Source organism: Heloderma suspectum, chromosome 4 (genome assembly GCF_057233095.1).
Source record: "Heloderma suspectum isolate Gila_16-S chromosome 4, 16-S_ref, whole genome shotgun sequence".
NCBI classification, from domain to species: domain Eukaryota; kingdom Metazoa; phylum Chordata; class Lepidosauria; order Squamata; family Helodermatidae; genus Heloderma; species Heloderma suspectum.
The window spans coordinates 265,647,790-265,660,141 of NC_139461.1; the positions used below are offsets into that span (position 1 = coordinate 265,647,790).

The 12,352-nt window shown below is 43.1% G+C and overlaps 1 protein-coding gene across 2 annotated transcripts in view; it reads right to left on the reverse strand.

The window, feature by feature from the left end:
* Positions 1-12,352, reverse strand: part of PPFIA4 (PPFI scaffold protein A4) — a 167,555-nt gene that overhangs the window by 42,355 nt on the left and 112,848 nt on the right. For both annotated transcript variants that reach the window (XM_084853671.1, XM_084853672.1), the window contains exons 10-13: positions 12,109-12,188; positions 10,351-10,482; positions 7,034-7,096; positions 5,143-5,234 (exon numbers count right to left, since the gene is read on the reverse strand). In XM_084853671.1, the coding sequence (XP_084709797.1) occupies positions 5,143-5,234; positions 7,034-7,096; positions 10,351-10,482; positions 12,109-12,188 (367 nt within the window). The remainder of the gene's footprint in view (positions 1-5,142; positions 5,235-7,033; positions 7,097-10,350; positions 10,483-12,108; positions 12,189-12,352) is intronic.

Sequence of the window (12,352 nt, forward strand, 5' to 3'; positions counted from 1 at the left end):
AGAGTGCAGCATGTGACAATGCAAACTTTGAAGAACTTGACCCTAAGCGCACCCTTGATTAGCAAGTAATAAGCAGCTCATTATTTGCTACTTTAAGTTTAACAGGTCATCAGAATTGGATATTAAGTTTCAGTTATTTAAAAGCCAGCTTAACATTCAGTGTCTAATATGCATGCATATTTTAAGCAGTGTGTATGTTCGTGCCTCTCTGCCTGAACACGCGCGCGCGCGCGCGCGTGTGTGTGTGTGTGTGTGTGAGAGAGAGAGAGAGCGAGAGAGAGAGAGAGAGAATGTGTTGAAATTCACAGTCATATTCAAATAATATTTTACATGATTATCTGCCTAGCTTGTCACAGAACACATTAGGCTCACATACAGACTACCAGCCCATCTCTCATCGTACCGGCTGAGCTTAAGAGCCCCATTTCAGTCTGGAGAGAAGCAGATCAAAGGAAAAGTGACAGCTGAGATCTCCAGTGGGTGCAAGACTTTCCAGCCCTACCAACTGGCCTCTCAGGGTTCCAGGGGAGGGGGTGATCTCAACACAATTCTCTGTCTAGGCATGACCAGGAAACCTCTCCTGATGTGCAGTAACAAGAGCTGATATCAGCGCCACCCACCCCTGCAATAACCTCCAGACTCAAAAAACAGCAATGCTTTATTATGATGGCACATACCTATATGGGGAGTTCTTCTAGATTGCCATGGTTGCTAGAAGGCATAAAATCTATCTGTTATTAAAATCCTAGGTATTTAGTTCTGAACAAGTTGGGGGGCTGTAAGGAATCACAGAGGTGGTCGTAGAAATTAATCACTGGGAAATCCCCCCCCGCCCCCACAATAGCACAATGTGAGCCTGCTGAGTTCTGGGGCTAGGAGAAATAGTTCACACAGTATATGGAGCCTGAACACTAAGGTAGAGTGTACTTTTTACTTATGAAGTCTATATGACAGTAAGAATGATTCCACTAAATCTCTGTGTAGCACTAGTTGAGGGGAAAAAATTAGATAAGTGCCATTAAGATAAATCCTGGATTCTACACATTAATGAGCCTACCTGAATTTAGAAAGCCACCTTGCTGTAACCCCTCTCTTTTGCTGGGGAGCTTCATACCCCAGAGTGATTATTAACTGAGAAGGTGGAAGGAGTGGTACTTCCCTCTTTCAAATCCAGTGCATTTGCTACCTGCACCCTCTTAGCATTAGGGGGACATAAAGCATCTGCTTTTCCTCCAGCATGGCAGAGGTATCATGTAAAAATCATATCATGTCACCCTTTTGGGTGAAAGCGTTCCTGAGGTTTGAATGGAAAAAGTTACCAAAAGAAATCTGTAGAGCTACAAGAAGAAAAAGGCTGAAGAATTGGAAAAACAGGTATGTGCGCATGCAAAGCTGACCAGGAAACATGGACAACAAGATGCAGTTAAGTCAGTGGAATTTGGAAGAGGAAAACAGTGGACAAAGAGACTTGCAATATAAGCCTAAAGCTTGAGGCAAACGTCGTATGTTGCCAGCAGGTAAAGTGGCCATCAAAACTTCTGAGGGAAAGGTGATGGCCTTTAGCATACACAAGAGGAATCTCCACAAGAGATAAGATGAACCCAATTAATGTACAACCAGGACACATAGTCAAAAACGCGTTTTCCCACATCATGGGAGGGCTTTGGAAGGAAAAGTATTTAAAATACATCAAAATCACCCGAACTCAGAGGAAGACGTGGACACCAGAGAAGTGGCTAGCATGCTAGCACACCTCCTGCTTCACAATATACAATCTGGTGGACCGCCAGGTTCTATTGCTCCAGCATTAGTAACTATTTCAGTGAAGGTGGAAAGTGTGAATGGATTTAATTTAACTGCATTTTAGAACTAAATAAAGGTGTTCTAGACATTGCATTTAGGTTTTAAGTCTCAGGCTGTATCTCACCCCGTAATCCCAGCCATTTGCAACACAGGTGTCCTTAAGTCAGGCATTATTCAGACAATGAGCCTGAGCAGTAATAACCCCATTCAACCCAAAATGGCTGAACAGGGTAGAACATCCGGAGATCTATTCCTTGCTCCTTTACTAGTAGACACAGAAACAATGGCAAATGTACATGGTAAGGAGTGCCTGCTTTCTCTTCTCTTCCAATGAACAGGCTACCACCATTGATGGCTTGGAAGTTATTGCAACAAATGTTAATATTATGGTGGCCAACCACTGATCTCCCACATCGTACTTTGGGTCCAGTATCTTTATTCCTTACCCTCTAATTATATATAAACATAATTTACTGTGTTCATATGCCTCCTATGACCAGAAATTGGAATCAAACAATAGAGTACATAACCGCTTTCCTCTGAAGATTACAGTTTCACAGACTTTGGAGTCTGGACTACAAAGTCTGGGCTACAAAGATCATTGGTGGGACCCAGTATGACAGTTCCTATGTTTCCCTTTTTCTTTAACTTGCTTTTAAATAACTCTCTCTTTATTATCTATTTTCTCTGGCCTCTGAGCTAGTTCACATGAAGAAACAGTCCTGGGTACACACCGCACCCTGTATGTGCTGAAGCATTGGCATACATCTGATAATTCACAATAAAGCTGTAATGTATTTATTCTTTAAAATATAAAAGTGGGCAGAGTTGCAAGATGTGTGCTGAAGCAACTGCCAGACTGCTTCACTGCCAAGCAGAACAAAAATTCCACTCTGCCCCAGTCATAACATGCCTACCAGGTTATATGATAAACAAGGTATACTTTTACTGACTTACTCTCATGGCTCTCTTCAGGTTCTCTGGAAGAGGCCTCTCTCAGCTTTGCTACCAAAAAGCCTTTAACTGGAGATGCCAGGGATCAAAAGAAGCTGTGGACAACCACCACGGAATGTACAGAGGGGACAATGGCACCATCTACTGGGAGCAGGATGTACAGTGTGCAGTATACGCAACATACTAAAGATTGCCTGTATCTACTAAAGCACGGATGGTCAACTTGTGGCCCTCCAGATGTTTTAGCCTATAACTCCCATCAGTCCTCACCACTGGCCATGCTGGCTAAGGTTGATGGCAGCTGTAGGCCAAAACATCTGGAGGGCCACAAGTTCCCCACCCCTGCACTAAAGGCTGCAATCAAGGGAAATGTCTGGGAAAATGCAAGTATTTACTTAGATTTTATCCCAAAGGCCCAGGACAGGTAACATTTAAGACAGCAACGTACTGACTAAATAATATACTGTAATCCACTTATAACATCCAGGGCTAAAAAAGACAATCAGGTACAAAATGAAACACGCACAAGTGCAATAATCGCACGTGACAATCAAGGTGTGGATTTCACCCTATTTTGCACACTGAAGCAAAGTGTCCATGTATTTCCATGGATGAAATACATAATGTGTGAAGAGACCGTCAGATGCTTTGGAGCTCATGATGGAGGTCATCTTTCCTATCCACCAGTGAGGCTGCAAACCAAAAGCAGAGCAACTGGTAGCTGGAGAGCTACAGGTGCATGGCTGACTCATCTGTTTTGCTGGCATGTTATGCAGTTGTGCCCTCTACTGGTTCACAAAGCAATAGCATGCAGCCAGATTTTACTTTCACCAAAATTTTATTAGGCCAGTTGAGCAATTTGAAGAGCTAGGAGAGTGTGGGAAAGCTTCCTGTGGTTTGTTTATGTTAAGTATTTACAAGCAGAACCTGCAACAAAGTGTTGCAGTGCGGAGTGCTCCTGTTCAGGGTTCCAGCCAACCAGCCATGCCCTTTTCCAGGATACTCCATTCCATCCCACCTCACTTCCAGTTTTCTGTTTCTCCCCAACAGTCAGTCAGCATTCTGTGCCCAACAAGTATCACCAACCCTTACTGGGCAGTTTGGGGCTCCCCCACCTTCCCCAAGATGGTTTTTTTTCCTGAAGATTTTTGTACTTCTGCAAACCTTGGGGTTCCCCCAAGCCTGCTGAAAGCTTCCTCTTGTGTGTAGGTGGTGCCATTGGAGAATGAATTCACTGTTCCTATATAGGATAGCCCATCCTTCAAATAAAGTCCGACAGGGTGCTGAAAAACCAAAAGACTCGCACTGGACATGTGTGGCACCTGTGCATGTCTTCCTGGCACCAACCAATATCCCCAGCAGCAGAGGGCAACAAACAGATGTTCACCCTGATCAGTGATAAAGGCTAATTGTATTGGTTTAGGGAAGTCAGAGCAGCAGGTGATACAAGGAGTGAAAAATCTCTTTCCCAACATACCGGTTAGGAACGTGCCTTATACCAAATCGGACCAATGGTCCATCTAGCACAATATTATCAACACTGACTGGCAGTAGCTCTCCCTCCTGGGTTTCAGGCAGGAGCCTCTCCCAGTCTGACCTTAAGTGCTACTAGGTATTGAACCTAAGATTTGTTGCATGTGGTCTACCACTGAGCAACAGCCCTTTTCTGCCAGTTGATCTCGTCCGTATTCTCTAAATAGACTGCGGCTACGGGAAAACCTGTGCCCTTTGGCACCCTGTCTCTGAGCCTAAATCTCTCCCCTTTCTCCACAATGGTCATCTTGGGGGCAAAGGGAAAGTGAGCCTTTCCCTCCCAATCTGAAGCAACCATGCTGAGGAAGAATACAAACTCCAAATTTGTTCTCATGGGTATTTATTTAGGAGTCTGTACCATGATCTAAAAAAAAAAAAAAAAACATTGCAGCTAGAACTTACCAATAAAACCCAATAGAACAAGAGATCACCACAAAACAAGCTGCTGTGATGCAACCTTTTGGTAGGCAGAAGACCTGCATTTTACCTGCCATTAAAGTGAAGACAATTTGTGACTTTCCTACCTGGACCCAGATAGCCCTTCAACCTTAAGATGCTACGATACAGTATGGAGAAAAAAACCTGAGCAGTACCTATCAGATACAGGACAAAACTAATATATTGGCAAGAACATATCCAAAAGTTGGGATGGACACAGTCACTTGATGGCTCCTTCTGTCTTGATATGCAGAACTGAGAGGTATCTGTTTCAATGAAAAGAAACACACACACACACACACACACACACACACACACACACACAGCAAAGCAAAGCATTTTCCCACAGAGGTAAATTTTAGAACTCTTTGAAAGTTTTGCCATGCCATGAAAAAGAAACAAGAGTGGCCTCACCTTGTATGTACACTGTCAAGAAAAGATCCACTTCTTGTCTTTAACTGGTCAATTTCTAACCTCAGTTTTTCAATTTCATCTGACAGCCTTCTCTGTTTAAAACAACAACAAAAAATTGTTTCTCTATAGCTAGTTATCATTCATCATACCAAACTCATTCAGTACATCTCTGAAATCAATCTTCATGCAGGCAATGGTAGAAAATCATGCTGGAGGCAAAGCAGGGGAAAGCAAAGAACTTGGGGCAATGAGGCAGGCAAATGGGTGGAAGGCAGGCACTTCTTGATTCCTGGCTGTTACATAAAGCACAGTGGGTGCCACTTGGACACTAATTCCTGCTGCTTTCAGAGAATGTCTGTGATCATGCTAGCAAAGGACTGTTCAGTGAGGAATCTTCAGCTATAGACAGAATTAACCCGTAAGCCAGGGCTTTTTCAAATGATCATGGAATGAAAGCGTCAACTGCAGTTTCTTTAATGATACTATGCCACATGGAGATAATCGTGCAATTTCTTATCCATGCATTAGCAGTCCATGGTATAGCAGTTCTGCTACAGGAAGATAGCTTTACTGCAGGGCGATAGCCCCATGTTGCTTTTTAACAGCGTGTATTGCTTTGGACTCTTCAAGATTGGAGGTGTGTGTGTGCACGCAGAACATAAAGCAGGGGTAGGCAACTTGTGGCCCTCCAAATATTTTGGCCTACAATTCCCATCATCCCTCAGCACTGGCTATGAGTGGCTAGGGCTGATGTGGGTTTTAGGCCAAAACTTCTAGAGGGCCAGAAGTTGCCTACCCCTGACATAAACGAAGTTCAGAAGAACAATCTGAATTCAGATTCCCCCTTTTTAAAAAAAAATACTGCTGGATGAGCACTCTTATAGTGTGGACAGAAATTGGAGGCAATGGCTCATCAAGCAAATAACTGAAAAGTGAAGTTTGACAAAGCATTCCACATAGACACAAATTTGGGAATTTGACTTCAGTCATTAGAGACAAGTTATCCACAGATGAGCTGTGCAATCAAACAGATCTCTCCTGCTTACAGAAACTGCTGTCAAAGACACCATCCAATGGATGCCTGCAACAGCTGCATCACCACATTCCATGTGACAGTCACATAAGAAATGGCAGTGAGTTAGATGGGAGAATAATGTTATTCATCCAGCAGCAAAATACACTGAGGTTTGAATTCTAGGGAGACACCTCTGAAACAGAAGTGCAACCTTAAAGGAAAAATGAAAACAACTGAGCATTATGTCAAAATGATCATGTGGAAAAGCCTCCAGTCATTCCTGTTGTTAATAAATCACTGGCTTCCCATCATTGGAGATACATGGGCTAGGAGGCCCAATAATATAATTTGATACAATAAACTCTTCAGTTCAGCAGGAGGTCAGTAGAGGTTGGAACAAAGTCAAATTACTACCACGACTACCTGGCAAACTTTGGGCATTAAATAGACACTTCTGTATCTTCGTGTCTTAGCAGTGACTAGATAGGACCACAAAGCAAATTACTTGCAGTTTAACTTTCTGCCTTTTAATCCAGATCCCATCCTTGCTAAGTTTCTACCAAAAATGCAGTATCATGTCATCTAGACAGAGCAGAGCCACCATAGTCCTCTATGAGGACATCCTGCTAACTGTGGAGAAAAATGGAGCTTGGGTTCAGGAGCCATCATGGAAGTGCTTATGGTAAAACATATAATAATTAAATTAATTATAGTGACCTAAAGCAATTACTGCTGAGGAAACTACTGGCCATCATGATACAAACATTTGACATTTTCCGATCATGCTATTTCAAGGCACCAAAAAAAAAAAAAGCAAAAAAGCACTTCACAAACTTGTCTGCCACTCCTTACACAGTGCCCTGGAGTGGCATTTACCTTGTCATGCTGCTGCTCCTCAATCTGTTTTTGGGTATTTTCCAGTTCTTGCAACAATGTGTTCTTAAAAGCAAAGGTGAGTAATTACAAAGAGAGAGAAAGAGACCATTTAGGTTAACCTGAGAAAAGGTGCTCAAGTAGCATTATGGAAAAGCCACACAGGGTCCACCCTGAAAGCTACTTATCAGAAAAGGTCCCCTGCATTGTTTAACGAGTAATGGTAGAAGTGCTCCCTCCACAATAGTTCACAGGTGCCTCTGGGGAGGCTGCCAGAGTACACAGCCACTGACCACCAAAAGAAAAGTTAGGCATAGACCAAGGCGATCTCCAGGGAAATTACTTCTGAGGGCCAAATTACCCTCAAGCAACAGGTTATGTGGTTAGCCCTGGCATGCAAGATTAAAAAAATTAATAGGTGATGCAGGGAGGGGCACGAGCTGGATTGGAATCATGGAATGAAGAGAGAGGGGCTCTCATTCTTTGCCCCTTGCCATGGAACTGATGCTACCTGCAATGGGAAGAAAGCTCCCAATTGAGGCCTACGGGAGCTTTGTTCTCATTGCCAAAAGCAAGCACCAGCGGGACAATTCTGATCAGACTGCAACAAGAGTAAACAGTTAAAAGATCAATTCTCTTCCCATGCCACAGTCCCAATCCAGTCAACCCCCCACCACTAGCACACTGTGTGCGTGTGCGTGCACGCGCGCACACACACACACACACACACACACACACAGGCTTATTTTTTTTAAAAAAAATCTTGCATGCCAGGGCTAATCACATGACAAATGTCACATCTAGTTTGTCCCTAATTGTGAATTCCATCTGCTGTGATAATAGATCAGAAATCCTTACAAAAATCTTGTACAGTAATACCAGCCTACCTTACAATGCTGTGAAAAGCTTAGAATTGTTTTTATGAATTGATTTGTTTTGGAGAAAGCTGTGTGTACGTTCACAAATAAATTAATTGCTTACACAGTATATGTGAAATGCTTTCAACTCCGAAGTATTTGTATTAGCATTATCAAAGGCAAATGGTATGGGGAAAACCACAAAGGTCGCGTAAACTTAGCAGTGTCAAAGCTGAGCCAATAAGAGCTCTTCCTGCCAATTTATTACACTTCACAGTACTAGAGGAGGACTGCTCCCTAGATTGGCAACAATTAGGCTTCTAGCCCAGAACATCACTGCTTAAACTCACACAAATTCCCGTACACCTGAATGTAATGCATGTAAAATGCTATTATTATTCAGCACCAGTATAAATGAGGTAATGCAAGAGGCAATGGCCCATCAGTGCCCTAAATTCTAGGCTCATTAGCTAGAGAGAAAGATTTTGCTATAAATGCCACTAAGCGCCATCCTTGTTGATGAAAGGAAAAGTAGGCTCCCCTGAACCCAAAACTTCATGATTATATAGGTTTTGTTTACCCCCTGTAACTGAGGGAGCAGATGAGCATAACCTGATGATCACTATGTGTGCTACCTGACCATACTGACCATACCCCTGATGCCTACATAGGTGTTCCTTCTGTCTTCATTTCAGTGCTTTAGCAATTAAAAAAGGGAACACCCTGAAAAATGTAGATATGGGTGAAGCCATCCTGTGATCTCATCCCCTGTCATGCTGGCCCCATGCTGGAAGCACAGCAGGACTGGCAGGCCACAGAGCACTGAACATAGGCATGGCATGGCATGGCATGGAAGAAGAGATGTATTCCACCTCCCAAACTGGGACTACCCTGAAGTGTCCTGATGAGTACATTTCAGCCAAACAGTCCTGATTCATGGACTGCCATTCTGGCTGAAACTTCAGTCCTTGGGTCAGACAAGTCCCAAACAACTTTGGTATAGAGGGAACTGGGACAATTAAAGGCAGCATTCAAAACGCAGAGGTGTTCCCATTCAACAGCCTTAACACTAGATGCAGAACGAATAATTTATTATATACCTGTGGCACTAATATTTTAATATTGCAGGGACCCTGCAACCATGAAAAAACCCTGAGGTGAAGGAGGACTGCTTAAAGCAATCAGAACTCTACAGCTATGACCCAATTAGACTTCTTTCTTTATGCTATTTTCTGTATGACAACATTCGTTATTTTTTAACACATGCAAGACAGCTGACAAGTCATCACAGTCTAGTTGTGTGAGGACAATTAAAATAAACAGGATTTATTAATTCTTACTGAGCTGCCTAGTGAAGGTCCATCTTTGAACATGAGGATGTTAAAATAACTATACTCTAATACAGGGGTGGGGAACCTCAGGCCCAGGGACCAAATCCTGCTCTGGTGCTGTAATAATTATACTCCTATAAACATGTATTAGCTTCAGTAGCACAGACTTTTTGATCTCCTTTCTCTTTTGGTGAAAAAGAAACTGAAGGGGGGAAAAGTCCTGAATGCAGTAAAGCAGGGGTGTTGAACCTTAGCCCACGGGCCAAATATGGCTCTCCATGGTCCCCCAGATAGCCATGCCCCCTTCGTCTGACCACTGATCATCTGGTGGTTTTCTGGCTGTTGTGCAGTTTTCCTCTGATTCTAAAAGGCTGAAATGCCTCTCCTAAGACTTAGTTACTGGGAGTAAGAGCTTTACGCTACAATGTGCTTTTATATATTTTTTGTATTTGGGGCTTCAGCCCTTTTGTCTTTGCCCCTGCCCACCACTGGAATGCAGCCCCAAGAGCATCTCTGAAGTTGAATGCAGCCCTTGGTCTGAAAGAAACCCCATCCCTTCTCTAACAGAAAGAAGACAGAGGTAGGGCCATTTAGAAGGTTCAGCTCAGTTACAAGGTAGGAAATGGGTTATTAGATGTGTATGCTATCCAGATTACGAAGAAATATTTATGGCTGCTTTGCTGTTCTACCAATATTTTATTCTACAGACTAGACCAGACCACCCCTTCACAAACATGCATATTTATGTTTTAAATTTTATTTATTATTACATTTATATCCACCTTTTTTCCTCTTGCAAGGAATCCAAGGCAGCTTATATTGTCCTCCTCTCCATTTTATCTTCACAACAACCCTGTGTGGTAGCTTAGGCTGAGAGTCAGTCAGTCCACGATCCTCTACTCTATGGCAACAATATTTTACTAACATTACTTTTACATGAGTCTTGGACCTGCATGGTAGCACCCAGAGTTACCTGACCAAGAACAAATATGATAGAATCCATCAGATACCTCAGCTTCTTTTTAGGGTGGACCTTTTGAAGGCCCCCAACATTCCAGTCTTGTCATAGGAGTTGGCAAAATGATACTTTTTCCACTTGAATACAGAATAGGAAAAAGGCCAATTGTCATACCTTCTCTTCAAGGGCTGCCATCCGCTCTTTCAGGTGAAGCTGAAGCCGCTCATTGGATTCACTCAGCAATCTATCCACAGTATCAGACAGCCGTTTATTATGTTCCTCATTCATTTTCTCCCGCTGACGGGCCTGTGGGGGAAGTCAAGATCAGCCAAGCAACACTAAGCAGATTTGCCTTGAGGCTGCTGTAAAATTAGCTCTAGTAATTAAAGAATCACAGAAATCACTCTTCATTGTATTTAACCCCTTCACAACCATACTAAGATGTGAGACAATCTCACTGATTGAAAGTTTTAAGAGAAAATCCACCCGTGACAGGGAAGGTATGGCCCTCCAGATGTTGTCGGACTGCAGTTCCTATCATCCCTCACCAATGGCTATGCTGCCTAGGGCTGAGGAGACTTGCAATCCAACATCATCTAAAGGGCCACATGTTCCCCACCCCTGCTCTAAGCTGCCACTGGTTCAGCTGTATCAACTTTACAAGTTAGAAGAACCCAAACTCTACGAACACTAATTGCACTGAAAATTAGAGATGAGCTGCCCGTCACTTGAGTATTCATTCAAGTATGTAAGAATGACAAAAACTTTCACTAGCAAGTATTTTATTATCAGCAAACTTCTAATTTAAAGTAGCATTAAAAACCCTTGAAATGACATCTCAGAACAAAAGACAGAACGGTCAGGTTAGGAAACAGAGGCAAGAGCCAACAATGTGATGTGGCTGCAAAAAAGGCAAATGTTCTTTTGGGCTGCATTAATAGAAGTATAGCTTCCAAATAGCTTCCAAATCATGTGAAGTACTAGCTCCCCTCTACTCAGCACTGGTTAGGCCTCATCTGGAGTACTGTGTCCAGTTCTGGGCACCACATTTTAAGAAGGATGTAGACAAACTGGAGAGGGTTCAGAGGAGGGCAACAAAGATGATCAGGGGACTGGAAACAAAGCCCTATGAAGAAAGACTGAAAGAACTGGGCATGTTTAGCCTTGAGAAGAGAAGACTGAGGGGAGATAGGATAGCGTTCTTCAAGTGCTTGAAAGGTTGTCACAGAGAGGAAGGCCAGGATCTCTTTTCAATCATCCCAGAGTGCAGGACATGGAATAATGGGCTCAAGTGACAGGAAGCCAGATTCCAGCTGAACATCAGGAAAAACTTCCTGACTGTTAGAGCAATACAACAATGGAATCAATTACCTAGGGAGGTGGCGGGCTCTCCCACACTGGAGGCATTCAAGATGAAGCTGGACAGCCACTTGTCAGGGATGCTTTGACTTGGATTCCTGTACTAAGCAGGGGGTTGGACTCAATGGTCTTGTAGGCCCCTTCCAACCCTACTATTCCATGATTCTATAAGAGCTGGCAGGGGCAGAGACTGAGATTTAGTGGAGCTCCCTATTTTTTCTCATAACCTGGACTCAATTCACAAGTGCTGCCAACCACGTGGAGCCAAATTATGAAGTCATTTTCTTTGTGGGTGAGTGCTACAGCTTTAACCATGCCATCACAATCCACCCCTAAAAAAGGGGGGTTCAATAGTGTGGTTGAAGGCTTGAGGTAACCATGTGGGAGGCTGCTTTTCACAGTGAGCTTCCACATACTACAACATTTGAGATGCTGACATCCTAGCAACAAATATACAACACAACACCAAACCATCCTTCTGCAACAGCTTCCTGACCTCAACTGTTGTGCTGTAAGGAAGGTGTTAGAAAAGGTAATAAGTCCAGTGCTATCTGCCCCATGGAGCCAACCTACCCTTGATAATTCTTGGTTCTTCTCCTCCAACTGGGTCTCCAGCTGACGCAGTCGCTCTTCAATACTGCCATGTCTTTCCTCTGCCTACACAGAAGACATTCTCCAAGGAGTAAGCAACATTTAATTTTTGTGAACCGCCCAGAGAGCTTTGGCTATTGGGCGGTATAGAAATGAAATAAATAAATAAATAAATAAATAAATTTACAAGCTTAGGGAATTTGTGGGAAGGAGGTGAAGAGAGACA